We start from the raw sequence: 16,010 nt of genomic DNA on the forward strand, positions 1-16,010 counted from the left end.
TACATACCAAAATATATTGACTTATCTGAGGTCTCCTTTTGGCTAAATATCTTTCAGATTGTAAGATCTAAAGTATAATCTCTCTCTCTCTCTCTCTCTCTCTCTCTCTCTCTCTCTCTCTCTCTCTCCTCCCCCCACGTGTGTGTGTGTAAATTCTGTTTCAAATAGATATAAAATTCTGATAGTTTAGACTCTTGTATTTCACATGACCTTAAAGTGTCAGATATGAAAATTAAAAGTCACAATGGATTGACATTTTGGAGGGAGCACAAGTCTTGTGACTTGAGTGACTGAATTTTCTTTTGGATGGTTTCCTGGCCAAGTTATTTCTTGTCACTGTTGTTTACTTCTTAGATCCATTACAGCAATGTAATATTTTGCTGTAGGCCCTTCCTTGCTTTCCCTGAAGGAGGAAGTTAGGGGTATTTATTTACAGGCTCATAACATGCATAAAGATTTTGGGATCGGGATAACACAGATTGAAAACAATTTGGAAAAACTTCATTTATCATGACTGGGGAAAAACAGCTTCTGTATCCATTGTCTTCATCCCTAAAATACTGTTCTTATCCATAACACTATCCTTGAAAATAGAAAGCTCTAAACTCATTGAAATACAGAAAAGGACCATGAGATTCATAAGCTCCAAATAAACCTAGTAGAGCATCTAATGAAAATCTATATCACAGGATAAACAATGGAAGACTGGGAGTACCCAATAAAATAAGATACAATCAAGTTTCAGAACTGTGATAGATTCTGGAGTGGTTTGAAGATAATGATAATACACTATGAAAGATTGAACAGGAATTTCATAAGAAACAACTATGGGAACTACTTTGGTTTAAACCAAAGAATATACATGATTGCACTTTTGCCTTGTTTGCAGAAGTTAACTTCAAGTTAACTCCAGAAATTACCCTCGTTATTAAAAAGTGAATGTAGCAAACTAACATAATAGACTATTGATCTCTCTGTCTGGAAAAAGCTATAGACAGAATTCAACGTACCGCTAAGTGAGTTATGCACAATGGAAATGAGGTCCACTCATGTAGTAGGACTTCCCTCCTCTCGCCTACTCACACCTGTTCTGCACCCTCCTTATTACAAACAGATATAAAAGAAAGCAATTTTAAAAATTCACTTAATTCTCTCCCAGATGCAAGCACTATACAGTGGTGCCTCGCAATACGAAAAGAATCCGTTCCGCGAGTCTTTTCGTCTTGCGGTTTTTTCGTTTTGCGAAGCAAGCCCATTGACGGATTAGCGCTATTAGCGCTATTGGCACTTTAAGGGCTAAAAGCGGCTTTTTTAGGGGTGGGGGATTAGCAGTTTTGCTGCTAAAATGCTTTTAGCAGCTTAGCGATTCAGAATAAGGGGTTTTGGAGCAAAAAAAACCCTCAAAATTTTTCGTCAATTTTCGTCTTGCGAAGCAAGCCCATAGGGAAATTCGTCTTGTGAAGCGCCTCTGCAGACGGAAAACCCTTTCGTCTTGCGGGTTTTCCGTCTTGCGAGGCATTCGTCTTGCGGGGCACCACTGTATAAGAGAAAATGGGAACGGAACGTAATGAAATACAACACTACAGTGTCAGAAGTAGTATGGGGTTGGGTGTTTAAAAAAATACCCCAATAACATTATTGAATGTTAATCTGAAATGAAATTTATTTAAGGCAACACTTCAGTGTTGTCTGCCTACTTATGGGCTGAGTAAAATGCACAGGCAAATACTACTACTACTACTACTGGAGATGTGAAAGCTAAGGCAGATTCAGTGCACATTTTCTGAAACTGCATAAAACCCTTTATTGCGTTTTGCATATAATACAGTAAATGACAGAAATCCAAAAACGATTCTTTCTCTGATCTGAAGTTATTAATGCTGATCTCCAGTTGGTAGCAAGTAGCAACCCTGTTTAGCTCAGCAATGGAAAAATAAAGATGCTCCAAAAATCATAGGAAAATGTGGGAGAATGTTGCGATGATAAAGCTAACATACAGCAGGAATGCTGTGAATTATAATTATAAAAACAAACTTTGTTCATTCAGCTTTGGAGATGAAAGTACCTCCTTACAACCCATTTACACTAATTTAACAATTTATCATCATGTAAATTTCCGACCTTTCCCCTCATCCCTCTGCTATTTTTGTTTTATTACATTATTCTTCTTTTACTTAGTGGATTGTAATATTTAAAATTTCTTTTCTCTTTCCTGGTTTTCAAATGAAAGCCACTTGATAAATTATCTGTGGATTGCTGAAAACTCCTTAACCTTCCAGAATTAAAACTTTATACCTGATCAGAGAAAAGAACCTTGAGAAACAGATGTTTGGTAACTCCATAAATAACAAAATTCATGTAATTTGAAAGCTGCAATCCTATACAGTGGTACCTCGGGTTAAGTACTTAATTTGTTCCGGAGGTCCGTACTCAACCTGAAACTGTTCTTAACCTGAAGCACCACTTTAGCTAATGGGGCCTCCTGCTGCTGCGCCGCTGGAGCACGATTTCTGTTCTCATCCTGAAGCAAAGTTCTTAACCTGAAGCACTATTTCTGGGTTAGCAGAGTCTGTAACCTGAAGCGTATGTAACCTGAGGTACCACTGTACTCACTTATCTGAGAGCAGGGCTGGCCTACTAGTGAGGCAAGGTGGGGCGATCACTTCAAGCAGCAGGACCTCTGGGTCAGCAAATCCCAATGTCCATCTTTTTCACTCTCCCCCCTTTGTTACTGAGGTAGATCTACCCTCGCCCCTTCTTCTCTGGTGGGGAGGGGGACGCTGTTTTGAGGCCCCCCTCTGTTGCCACATGTGTTCAGCCAGTTGCCTGAGAGTCAGTCCAATTGAGCTCAGCCAGGCTTTCTTCTCAGTACACATAATGTACAGTTGCAGTGCACATTAACTAACAGGAAGTCATTTCAAGTACATACCCCTCTTTTACCAGCACAACTCTGCATTTTTATACATAGCACTAATGCTTTAGAAGCTCTACTTCTTTTAAAACGACTCTTGCACTTCAGTAGCATGCCTCTACAAACCTGTTCACAGCAGGTTTTATTCTTAGAACGGTGTAATTTTCACTTTTCAAGTCTTGGTAGGAGATCAGATTAGATGGCATTGAATAGCAAGTTTTGGTTACCCCTTTCTCTCTTTTTACTTGATTCCTAATATACTAATCTTCTTAGATTACATGCCGCTCGACTGTTTAGTATACAATTGTTATTGCGTGCTGAATTTTCCTCTTAACGCCCCGGCTTGATTGTGTGAGAAGGTATTAGTCTCATAAACCTGGATCCCCTTCAGATATTTATTTACCTATTTACCATGTATTAACAAAAAAACCCAGACACATTTGTATATGCCTTGGTAGCGAGAGAACTTTTCAAAAATATTGGCACTATATTTTAAGAGACCTTGACACTTGAAAACCAGCTTGCGAGAAAGAACTGAATCTGTTTCATGGGGATGGTATGTACATGTAGGCAATCTAGTCCAATTTTGTCCAGTTCGTGCCCTGAGGCATCATCCTGCTTGGACAAGACAGCATCTGCCTAACACATGAATGCTCCCTCTGCCAACTCTGTCCTACCATGATGAAAGAGCAGGAACAAATATAGAAAACCTGCTTCTTTAGTTGTAGCGATACAACTGTTCTGCTTTGCTTGTTTCTGGATATTTATATCCTGCTCTTCTTCTGTGCGGACACGGGTGGTGCTGTGGTCTAAACCACTGAGCCTAGGGCTTGCCAATCGGAAGGTCGGCAGTTCGAATCCCCGCAACGGGGCGAGCTCCCGTTGTTCAGTCCCAGCTCCTGCCAACCTAGCAGCTCGAAAGCATGTCAAAGTGCAAGTAGATAAATAGATACCGCTCCGGCGGGAAGGTAAATGGCGTTTCCGTGTGCTGCTCTGGTTTCGCCATAAGCGGCTTAGTTATGATGGCCACATGACCTGGAAAAACTGTCTGCGGACAAACATCGGCTCCCTGGCCAGTAAAGTGAGATGAGCGCCGAAACCCCAGAGTCATTTGCGACTGGACTTAACAGTCAGGGGTCCTTTTCCTTTACCTTTACTTCTTCTGTGCAGAAGGGAACTAGAGCAGCTTGCAAAATGGAAACAGCAAACAATAACAACACATGCAATCCAGAGTAAAATATCAGAAATATGGGGAAGGGATGTAGCTCAGTGGTCAAGTGGGTGGTTTTATGAGCAGGAGATCCCAGGTTTGGTCCTGGGCACGCACACACCATTTGAATGGCAACTGGAGGGGCATCCCCCTCAAATATTTTATTGGGGCAGGCAAAGGAACCTTGGCCCCCAGGAGTTGGCTCCTATAGTCTGGAGCATTTAGATGAAAAGCAACCTTACTATGTATATGGTTCAGTCCACAGCTGGTTGATAGCATCTCTAACGAGGAAGTGCTCGCTACCTGTTGGAAGTGTTCTCCCAATGGGTGTTAGAACCCCCCCTTTTTAAACCCCATTTCATAGTTTAAAGGGATCCCAGTTTTTACTAGGAAATAAGTCAGGCCATGTTTAGACTCTAATGTTTGTTTTTATTCTTTCGGGCAAGCAAAGACAATACTGTAAGAGTTTTGTCGACCCTTCCCCCTGCCAAAAAGAAAAAGATAAGGCACCTTCTATACTGTAAGATGGCATCGCTTGTAAGTTTCGTTTTTGAAAGATGCTCACAAAGTTTTACATCTTGCATGTTTCAGACAGCTGTGGCGCAGAAACTCATAGTGTGCGGACTATCCTTGTTGTTTCATATGACTGTTAGCAAAACTTTGCCTGTAGAGTACAACATCGATGAACATTTCCAAGCAACAGCTTCGCTGCCTACAAGGGTTATCTACTTGTACCTGTCTCTTATGGCTGCCAGACCTAAATACTACTTTGCGTGGACGTTGGGTAAGTAGACTTTTTTTTTAAAAAAAAGAATGTTCTTGCGCCAAGCTGTGTCATGTTGCATAGTTTGCAGAATATGTTTGAGACACTGCCCTCCTGTGGATGGTGAAAGAACTATAGATTCTTTTGCAAGGCGGTAGGAGGACCTTATTTAACAATATTTCTGTAGTGCTTAGATTGAAATAAATCTGAAAGAGGTTTAGAAAAGTAAAAAAAAAAGAAAAGGCATTCATATATAAAACTGGGCTTTCATAAGGAGCAATAAATGAAATGATTTGCTAGCCATTAGCAATTTATTTCAACTGGATTGCAGCTTTAAAATGTTGCATGTCAGATATAAAGTTGGGGGGGGTGATGTATGAAACATTATTTTAAAGAGAGAGAGGAGTGTGATTGCTTTGATTCTCTTCATTTATTGTAACATATATTATGAGGCTGTCTTTTGAGAACCAATGATTCTGTTCATTTGTGGTGAAATAGAGACAGCGGTTTCCTCTTCTGCTCCAGAAGTTAAATTATTTAACCCCTTCGTTTTAGGATTGCTTTTGCCAAGTGCAGTTCATTGTGAATGATCCCTAGGCTTTGTATGTGTATGTGCGCACCTGCGCCTGCATTTAAGCTTTAAATGCAAGCGTCACAGACAGTGCTTATTGCATTTCATTACCGCTTACCCCCACTGTTTGCAGTAGCTTCCCCTCTATATCCATGTGGGTGTAATCCTGCCAGCTAAAAAAAGCCACTTTATGCATCCAATGAAGTGCACTCTGCTCTCTAGTCCATAAAAGCTTGGGCCATAATAAATGTGTTAAGTCTTTAAGGCGCCATGAGACTCTGTGTTGTGTTTTACTTCACCCAAGCATTTTTCATGATTTATTTACTTTGATACCTGCATTTCACAATAAATGGTCATTATCTTTATACAGCTCTTTTAAAAATAGGTGTGTGCGTCTCTCTGTGTGTGTTGAAAGCAGTAATTAAAAGCAGTTGATTTCAAAACATCAACATTCTCACCCCCCCCACCCCAGATTAGGTGTACAGTGGTACCTCGGGTTAAGTACTTAATTCGTTCCGGAGGTCTGTTCTTAACTTGAAACTGTTCTTAACCTGAAGCACCACTTTAGCTAATGGGGCCTCCTTCTGCTGCCGTGCTGCCGGAGCACGGTTTCTGTTCTCATCCTGAAGCAAAGTTCTTAACCCGAGGTGCTATTTCTGGGTTAGCGGAGTCTGTAACCTGAAGCGTATGTAACCCGAGGTACCACTGTACCTTCATATCAGCTAGCAAGGCAAGTTTTATGTTAACTTTGCATTTAGTCATTTAGAATATAGCAATAGATTATCTATAATTCTGATGGAAAAGTTTTATTTATGCCAATGAGGGAGGAAAAGAGAGTCTTACTTGCTTTTGATAGTGATGTATATTATGACAAGAGAGCCAGTAGGGGTCAGAAGCATCACAAAGTTTTATAGCTGTGATTGATGGCAAATAGTATTGTTATGGGAGCTGTTGTCACTACAGTTGTAGAAAGATGTCAAGTGACAGATTTTTCTTTCCTTTAGGTGTTTGTATTGAGGAATAGTTCATTTTTGTTTGGCTATTAAGCAAAAAGAAATAAGTAAGGTTTTCTCTCATTTCCATTGCATCTGAAGCATATGATTAAGATTTTAGTGTGACTACAAAAGCACAATACACTTATAACATTAAATTATCACCAAAGCCCACATTATACCAAGAAGTCCATACTTTATTAGTTAGGCGTGTGCCTAACTAATAACTGAAAATGAGAGCAGTAATGCAGTCTTCTCAGACTGGCAGAGAATTTTTTTATTACCTTTTCCCTTCTCATTTGACTGAAACTTCTTTTATTGCAACTTTGAAAAGTGTTTTAGATGTCTTTCATCATCTATCTGGTCAAACCAGCCTTGTCGGGGACTTGGCTTTTCATTGAAAATTGTGACCGGTGTTACGAAAGCTTCTAAGCAGACATTTCAAACTTAAAACGCGAAAGAAGCCGAAATGTAAATCTCATTTTATATGATTTTTAAGCTTCTTGCAAATTATTCCCTTCTTTCTTTGCAGCAGATGCAATTAATAATGCAGCTGGGTTTGGATTTAGAGGATATGATAAAAATGGACTCTCGCACTGGGATTCAATTTCAAATCTAAGAATTCTTCATATAGAGGTTGGTATATGGATCTTCTGAAAATGTTAATGGAAAATGTTGAAAGTTGGATTTGTATCGGGCCTTTTCTGGTATAACTTTAGTAATGAGATACATATAACGTGAGACGGGAATGGAAGAATTCCAGTTGCCACTGGTGCATTAAAATCAATTATGGAAGCTAGCATTCAGGTTGCTAAAATGAGCAGCTTTGTCACATTCCTCCTGTTGGGTTACTAGCCATCTTGCTCCCGCTGTCTCCTTATGTTCCATTTCCTCTACTGGAAATGAGGACTTGCATTCTCCCTTTATGAAAAGAGAAGAAGCTTTAATCGCCTCCTTTCTTCCCATGTGAAGAAAAGGTGCATTGCTTATGTAGAGGAAGTCTTCCCATCCTACGTAGTAGATGGTGCCGGTCCATTGCTTTGAATGGAGCACATCAAAGAGAAGGAAACAAGTGATGGAACTGCTGCCACTTTTTAGGTGCCTGTGTATAGTGAACAGTTCGGCCCCGGCCAACATTTCCAGGTTTTCAATTTAGAATCCTCATTACTGCACTTTCAGAATTCTGTTTCTTGAACAGAATTTTGTTGTAGAGGGTCAGGGCTGAAAGAAGAGATTTTTTATTTTATTTTGGGGGCCAGCTGTACACGTTTGTCTCCTCAAATGGCAGGTCCCCAAGCCACTTTCTTGAGTTAAGCTCTTGGAGGATAAAAGTTGCTGCAGTATTCAGCAGTTTCTAACCTCAGGCAAGAGTGACATAAGGAATATCCACTGCTGATCATGCCTAAATTGTGTGGGTGTGACGGGCAGCACTCTTTTAAACTCTTGTTTGCCCAGTGGCACTATAAGAGAGGCATAGCCTAAATATACTTAGACAAACCTTGAGACAAACCCTTCCACATCCTGCGGCACTTGCTATAGAGGGGTGTCTGTGTTTGTTGTGGAAGGGGAAGGGGCACACTTGGCAATCCATCCCCACTGTGAGTCATGACATGCTCCTGGTATCATGAGCCCACCTCCGACAGTGTAGCTTCTTCATCTCTGTTTGCGTATGGTGGAGCCAATTGGTGTAGCATGTCTAGGTGATTATCAGCCACAACATTTCGAAACGCAGCCAAGATGGCTCAAAGTAGATTACACTTTTGTCCCCTCCCCTGAAAGAAACCTTTTTCAATTGCGCATCAATACATACCACCTCCTCCTCTTCCTTCTTCTGCAATCACTCGTAGCCGAGTAAGGTTGTAACTAATACATATCAATACATACTGCATAAGGGACGTGGGTAGTGCTGTGGTCTACACCACTGAGCCTCTTGAGCTTGCCAATCAGAAGGTCAGCAGTTCGAATCCCCATGACTGGATGAGCTCCCGTTGTGCTGTCCCAGCTCCTGGCAACATAGCAGTTCGATAGCATGCCAGTGCAAGTAGATAAATAGGTACTGCTGCGGCAGGAAGGTGAATGGTGTTTCCATGCACTCTGGTTTCCGTCACAGTGTCCCGTTGCACCAGAAGTGGTTTAGTCCTGCTGGCCACATGACCCGGAAAGCTGTCTGTGGACAAACACTGGCTCACTCGGCCTGAAAGCGAGATGAGTGCCGCAACCCCATAATCGCCTTTGACTGGACTTAACCGTCCAGGGGTTCTTTACCGTTTTACTTTACCTTATTTCATAATAATATGATCTCTTTTAAACCCTAAGTAATGACATAATGATTACCTCTGCTTTACAGAAATACAATAACGGTGTGTTAATTTTACAGTTCTCAACAAGTTTCAAGATGTTTCTTGATAACTGGAATATCCAGACAGCTCTTTGGCTGAAAAGGTACTATCTGTCATCTATTTTTCTTTTCTTACAAGCCTGTCGTAAAAAGAGTCATGTTATGCCATTCCTAAGATGCCAAAAGCACCAGACACATTGTTTACTGGCCTTGGCGAATGCCGGAGAAAACGGGTGGCCTTTGACTAAAACCTTGTCTCCTAAGATAAGCGGTCATTTTATCAGATGATTTGTGTGTTCATTGGGGGCTGGGACTCAGTGCACAGAGTCCCTTCTAAGTTTGAAACTGCCAATGATAAATACATTAAGTTATTTCTGCTAGGCTTTTTTTTTTTTTTTTTTTTGCTGAGCTTCACTTCCTCCTGTTTTTAATAAATGTATTTTTCCTTGGATTTTTAGAGTATGTTATGAACGGGCCTCCTTCAGTCCAACAATACAAACCTTTATCTTGTCAGCCATTTGGCATGGGGTATATCCAGGATATTATTTAACATTCTTAACAGGAGTGCTAATGACAATGGCAGCACGAACTGTAAGTACCGCTGCCTCTCTGAATTGTGCGGATTCAATGCGGCTCTTAACGTTTACATTCAAAACCTTAAATTTGTAGGAGGGAGGAAAATATCTGCTTTTTTTTTAAAAAAAAGGCATTTTGTAGTCCACTTCCATATTTTTGACTGAATTAACCAACCAAAGCACCAGTGTCTGAGTAATATAAGTGAATAATTGTGCGGTGCTTCTTCAAACTTGAAGTGGCAGAACATGGGAATCATTACTCTGTTTCCATCATTGTAGAGGAAAAGCATCAATGAATGACTAATTCAGGATGACCTTGAGCCTCTTTGGTGGTTGCCAGGTGGTTGCCTCACCTTCTTTAATGATAGAACAGTCGCTGGGAGTAATGTTTGGAACAATTGATTTGACAAAGGTCAGCTAGAATGTACCGCATTTTTCGCTCTATAAGACGCACCAGACCACAAGACGCACCTAGTTTTTGAAGGAGGAAAACAAGAAAAAAAAATTTCTGGATCTCAGAAGCCAGAACAGCAAGAGGGATCGCTGCGCAGTGAAAGCAGCAATCCCTCTTGCTGTTCTGGCTTCTGTGATAGCTGCACAGCCTGCATTTGCCCCATAAGACGCACACACATTTCCCCTTACTTTTTAGGAGGGAAAAAGTGAGTCTTATAGAGCAAAAAATACGGTATGTCTTTATCAGCAACTGCGCATGACATTGATGCATTTAATGCATTCAACATCTAGTCAACCCCTCTGCTTGGAGATGGTGGTAATCAGGATTGGAACCCTGGCAGACAGGAAAGGGACATTTAACCCTTTCTGTTTGATGTATTACAGTATTTTAATACTTTTTTGGAAGCCGCCCAGAGTGGCTGGGGAAGCCCAGCCAGGTGGGCGGGGTATAAATAATAAATTATTATTATTATTATTATTATTATTATTATTCTCCCCACAAACTGTGACCCCAAGCTACTGCTTCTCCATGAAGAGAACACATTTAAAATAACATCCAGTGGGCAGTCTTGTCAGGATTGGTTTTGGGGATATAATTAGTCCTGAAAGGACTAGGGAATAGGAGCTTTGGGAAACTGGCAATAAAAGTACCAGAGGGTTGCCAAGTCATAAGCAATCGCAGTGGGTCACTTAATAAGAACAGCTCTTCCGTAAATTAAAAACACCCAGAGACAAAGCCAGAGATGCTCATGAAAAGCTGGGAGCATAGTGCAGGAAGATGGGAAAATGAGGAGGTGGTAGGTGAAGAAATTTGAATGTTTGTTCCCAGGAAGAGACAGTAACAAGCAGACAAATGCACTGTTTTTACCTATTCCAGAAAGAGGCCAAGAAGTGATCTGGAAATTTATTACTGCCAACTAGGGGTGGGGTGGTGGCACTCACCTGACGTCTGGTCACCCATGTCACTTACTGCATACTGGGATAGAGGGGAGGAAAGGGGAGGTCAGTGCTGTGAAACATGTCTGCAGCAGTGCTGGATTGGCTCCACTGGTGCATTTGCATGGCTCCGCCCTCTGCTTTCACCCTCTCCATCCTTGCATGCGGCAGCGATGCTGGTTGACTGGAGGTCAAGCGAGCACTGCTGTCCCACCCTGCTATTGGCGGCTAGAGCAGAAAAACTAGAAGATTCTTGATTTGAGGGTCACTTCGTGGCCATTCATCACATCCTATATGATCCAGTCTTAATAAAAATTGAAGGATTTTACTAGAACGCAAACAATAATATTAGAAAACGGGAAGACGATAAAGTCAATGTAATGTCATTTTAATACAGACACAATCCCAGAAGTTCATGTCCCTTTTTTTGGATTACAACCCATTTTTTTTGGATTACAACCCATATTTTTTTTTGAGGCCCCATTGGCAAAAGCGTGCCTTGGGTTACAACCTGTTTTGGTTTACAACCAGACCTCCGGAACGGATTATGGTTGTAAACCAAGGTTGTAAACCAAGTATATATATATTTTAATTAAAAAAAAATACCACATAGCAGGTGCCACACTACAACTTTCAATGTTATGAAAACACTTATTGGATCAATAGGGAATCAAGATCAACACTGTAGGCTTTCTGTATTTTGGCTGCATCTAGATGTAGTTTCTTGTAACTTCTGATGACTACCTATTCTGTGATGGCGATCCTGGTTCTCCTACTAATTATTTCCCCTCATATTTTGGTTTAGATTAGAAAGAACATTAGGCACTACTTCATTGACTCCCCAGCCATTAAATTATGTTATGATATCATGACATGGATGATGACTCAAGTAGCAATAAGTTACACAGTGGTCCCATTTGTACTTCTCTCCGTAAAACCATCGTACCTGTTTTACAGGTGAGTTGACACTTTGTGTTTTTAAAAAAGATTTAAACAGCAAGTGGAATTATTCAGGGGTTCTCTCCCCCTGCCCCCAAAAGCTGAACAAGTAGTAATCTAGTCTTCAACTCCATTTGCAGAGAATTTCATGTGAAATTTGATGCTTGGTGGAGGGATTGGGCAGGTGGGCGAGGGAAGGTTATGGAGTAGAAAATCTGAACCCAGGTGTGTTGAACAAGAAGCACCCAGTGGCCATCATCCACTTTTTTTTGACAAGTTTCTTAAGAAGGTGATGGTCATCCAGGTACCATCACATGCTTGGAAGAAGCCTATTATCTGGACCCATTCCAGTTGGATTTCAGACCTGGGTATGGCACTCAAACGGCCTTGGTCACCCTGCACCAGTGAGCTTTGTTGGAAGAGGGACAAGGGAACTGCAGTCTTGTTTGTTGCCCTCCAGCTCTCAGAAGCTTTCCATACTCTTGACCATGGTACCCTCCTGCAGTGGCTCTGGGGGGCTGGGAGATGGGGGACACTGTGTCCACAGTGATTTCGCTGCTGCCTCAGAGGCTGATTTCGGAGAGTAGCAATGGAGGGATATTGCCCGGTGCCTTAGGAGCTAACTTGCAGGGTTTCCCAAGGGTATGTCTTGTTCCCCAAGCTTTTTGACAGCTATATAGGACAGAACATTGGGGAAGTGTAACGAATCCAGAGAAGATGGAGGTTCTGAGTGGGGGAGGTTCTCAAGTCCAAGAAGATGGGGGGTTGCCAGTTCTGGATGGGGTTGCATTCCCCTAGAAGGAACAGATGCCTTGATACTTCTATGCTGCTTGAGGTCTTGGTGCTTAGTATAGCAGGCCTTCTGACAAGTAGGTCAGTGTTTATAGCTTTGTCACAAAACACTCCCGAGTTCAATTTGACTTAATATGGTTTCCTCCCCTATTTTTATTTTTATTTGCTTAGTTCCTGTTACTTCTGCCTCCACATAGCCTGCATTTTAGTACTGTTGATATCTCCGTTGAAAAGAACTCAAAAAGGAAATAAAGAGCAAGAAAGCATCCCGCCCTCTTGGTCCAAAAAGCAGGGTCAAGGAGGAGGAGGAGGAAGAGATGATGAAGAAGAAAAAGGCGTCATGGGACATAACAGTTACTCCACGGCAAATAGTTTCAATCAGAAAAGAGAAATCACCTGCAGAAATACAACACTGAAGCAATGATTAGGAGATGCTATGATGGATATATTTTATATTTCGAAACCCGTTTATAGCACCTTTTAAAAGGGGTTGTTGTATTTGTCTGGAAAAGATGGGTTAGTAAGGAAAGAATGCTATATATCCCTAGGGAATATTGAATACACTAGTAAGAATGGAAACAAAGCAAATTAACCTCTCCCGTGCCATGTTCCTGTGGATCACGCCTTATGTGAAAATATTACCATTATTTCAATGGGCACTCAGGACTTGCAGCATATGTCCATTGGGTCATAGGTGTGCCCCTTTGCTGAATGTATGTTGCGCATCACAAGGCACTTACGGGGATGGTGGGTCATTGTGTCAATTCAGAGTAACAGAAGGGAAATATCTTTAACAAGCAAATGCCTTGCCTTAAACCCTCTATCTACTGAAATAATGTTTCTAAGTGGTATTTTCATAATATGTGGGAAGCATAGTTCAAATATGGGGTTTTTTTCGGGGGGAAACAGAGAAATGGAAGTAGAAAGTCAGGAAGGATAAGAAGGAATTGCAATAAGCATCTCAGTATTTGGAGGGTTTTCTTAGTATATCAAATTCATGCAGTTCAGGACTGCAAACAATTGCCAATGCAGAAGTGCTTCATTTGATCAACACTCATTATAAGAACTCTTGGCAAATTTCTTTTTTAAAATCAAAATTCACCCTTTTCAGGGTGAAATGCTCTAGTTTTATGGGTTCTTTTCTTTTTTGCTCTATCAGTATATATGAGTTTTGCAACTAGATACAAAATGGCAGCCATAATAAGACACTCACAGAGTTTCTGTTAAAGCCACAACTTTCCAGTAAAACTCATCCTTTTTTGTCATGTAGAAATAAGAGTGACCTTAAGATAAAGTCACTTGGAAATTTTTGTCAGAGATGTAAAAAAATAATTAAAAAAATAGTGTGAGAAAGTGCTTATGATATAAGTATAGCCAGATTATATTATGGTTATAATTCAGTTTATATTAAACAAAGAGTGAAATTGTTAAATAGGTATTGTCTAGCTCATCTTTGACATTATATATCCTGTAACACTGGAGAACCTGTGATTTAGGAAATCCCTAAACCAGGGTTTCATTCATGGAGGGTCATACTGTACTTTTTGATAAAATATTCCCAACTGTTCTGTTCTCTAACAATTTTATTTTGAAACTATATCAAAGGAGTTGATAAATATTAATCACTTTCTGGTGAACATTAACAACTGCTAAAGAATTGAAGTACTAAAGGGCTATAATTTTTATTTTTCTTCTTTGCATACCATTTTCTTCGTCTTTAGTAAACGGGAACCATTTTAACATTTAAAATGTAAAGGAAGTGCCACAGCAAAAGTAATGAAAATCAGAACTGATTTGTTTCTAAAACAATTTTATTTCCACTAATATTGTATCTCAGTAATAGGAACCTGTGGCCCTTCAGATCTTGTCGGACTACAACTCCCACCAGCCTTTTGCTATGCTGACTGGGACAGATGATAGATGCGGTCCTCTAGATGTTGTTGGACTCCCAAGTTCCTCATCCCTCCCCTAATACAGTATATAGCAGCTGACTGAATATTTTAAGTGAGCAGAGAAAGGTAAAATTAGCTCTTTGCTGTTAGGGATGTAGAAAACAAATGCATTTTCCACATGTAGAAATCTCAAAGCATCTTAATCCGCACAGATTCATGTTAAAATCAAGAGTAAGAAATAGGATATATTTCTTGTTTAGAGTGCTCCACTTCTTTTCATGGTCTGCCTCCATGATATCCCGGGATAGTTAGAGACAGTTGCGTTCTGTCTAAGGAAACTGCAAACTAACGCATGTTGTTGATCTCATTGTTAGAATGGAAACGCGGAATGGAATATGTATTTGAAGATCAGGGCTTTCACACTGACTTGTGTCACGGAAATGAATATTAGCGTTAGAATAAATAAACTTGTAATATCTTTGGAAATTGTGCTAACACACAGCATTATTCCATTCTCATTATACTAAAGAAATGCGTAGGGAGAAGTTGCAAAGGAACTTCTCATATCGCTGATGGTAGTTCAACACAAGAGAGGTGTTTCTGAGTGTGTGCACATAGCACAGGATCTCTATCAGGGGAGGTAGGGTAATCTAGTAACAGGAGGCTAGAAATTGTTCCCCCATCCCCAACATTGTCCATAGAATTGTCAAGTTGAAGGGGACTCTGAAGGTCATCTAGTCCAACCCACTGCAATGCGGGGATCTCAAGTGGATCATACATGACATGTGGCCATCCAACCTCTGCTTAAAAACCTCCAGGGAAGGAGAGTCCACCACCTCTTGTGAGAGTCTGTTCCACTGTCAAACAACTCTTGCTGTCGGAAAATTATTCCTGATGTTTAGTCGGAATCTCCTTTCTTTTAACTTGAAGCCATTGGTTCAGGGCCTAGCCTCCAGAGTAGGAGAAATCAGGCTTGCTCCATCTTCCATGTGACAGCCCTTTAAATATTTGATATCTTCTCTCAATCTCCTCTTATCCAGGCTCAACATATGCCCAACACCCTCAACCGTTCTTCATAAGACTTGGTTTCCAGACCCTTGATTATCTTGGTTACCCTCCTATGCACAAATTCCAGTTTGTCATTATCCTTCTTAAATTGTGGCACCCAGAACTGGACACAGGTGTGGTCTGACCAAGGCAGAATTGAGTGGTACTATTACTTCCCTTGATCTGGACACTGTATTTCTGTTGGTACCGCCTAGAATAGCATTAGCCTTTTTTGGCCGCTGCACCTCACTGTTGACTCAAGTGGGATGCTTTATTTTTTTCCAACAAATGGTAGCTGTTTACTTAATTGAGGGGAAATAAAGGGATGTATTCTTAACAGCAGTAGGAGTTGACCCCCCACCTTACTATGGCTAACCTCAGACTTTGAGTTGGGGGCAAGCGTATTCACCAGCTGTGTCCAAAATGGCAGCCCATTCTTCCCTCCTAGTTTTCAGTGGGAACCCAGCTTAGTCCATCTTGCTTAGTCCATTCTGACTCCTGTTTCTATACATTAAGCTAAAGGCGAGTCTAGTTTAAAGGTTGGGGGTTAACCTAACTTTCCCACAAACACATATACATTGAGAAGCCAGT

The 16,010-nt window shown here is 40.8% G+C and overlaps 1 protein-coding gene across 2 annotated transcripts in view; it reads left to right on the top strand.

The window, feature by feature from the left end:
* Window positions 1–15,726, top strand: part of MBOAT2 (membrane bound glycerophospholipid O-acyltransferase 2) — a 71,282-nt gene extending 55,556 nt beyond the window's left edge. For both annotated transcript variants that reach the window (XM_083432364.1, XM_083432365.1), the window contains exons 8-13: window positions 4,713–4,905; window positions 6,980–7,083; window positions 8,825–8,889; window positions 9,244–9,376; window positions 11,555–11,706; window positions 12,652–15,726. In XM_083432364.1, coding sequence (XP_083288490.1) covers window positions 4,713–4,905; window positions 6,980–7,083; window positions 8,825–8,889; window positions 9,244–9,376; window positions 11,555–11,706; window positions 12,652–12,904 — 900 coding nt within the window. In that variant the 3' untranslated portion in view covers window positions 12,905–15,726. The remainder of the gene's footprint in view (window positions 1–4,712; window positions 4,906–6,979; window positions 7,084–8,824; window positions 8,890–9,243; window positions 9,377–11,554; window positions 11,707–12,651) is intronic.
* Window positions 15,727–16,010: the final 284 nt, after the last annotated feature.

The sequence above is a fragment of the Podarcis tiliguerta genome, assembly GCF_965153285.1.
Source record: "Podarcis tiliguerta genome assembly, chromosome: 3".
NCBI lineage: Eukaryota > Metazoa > Chordata > Lepidosauria > Squamata > Lacertidae > Podarcis > Podarcis tiliguerta.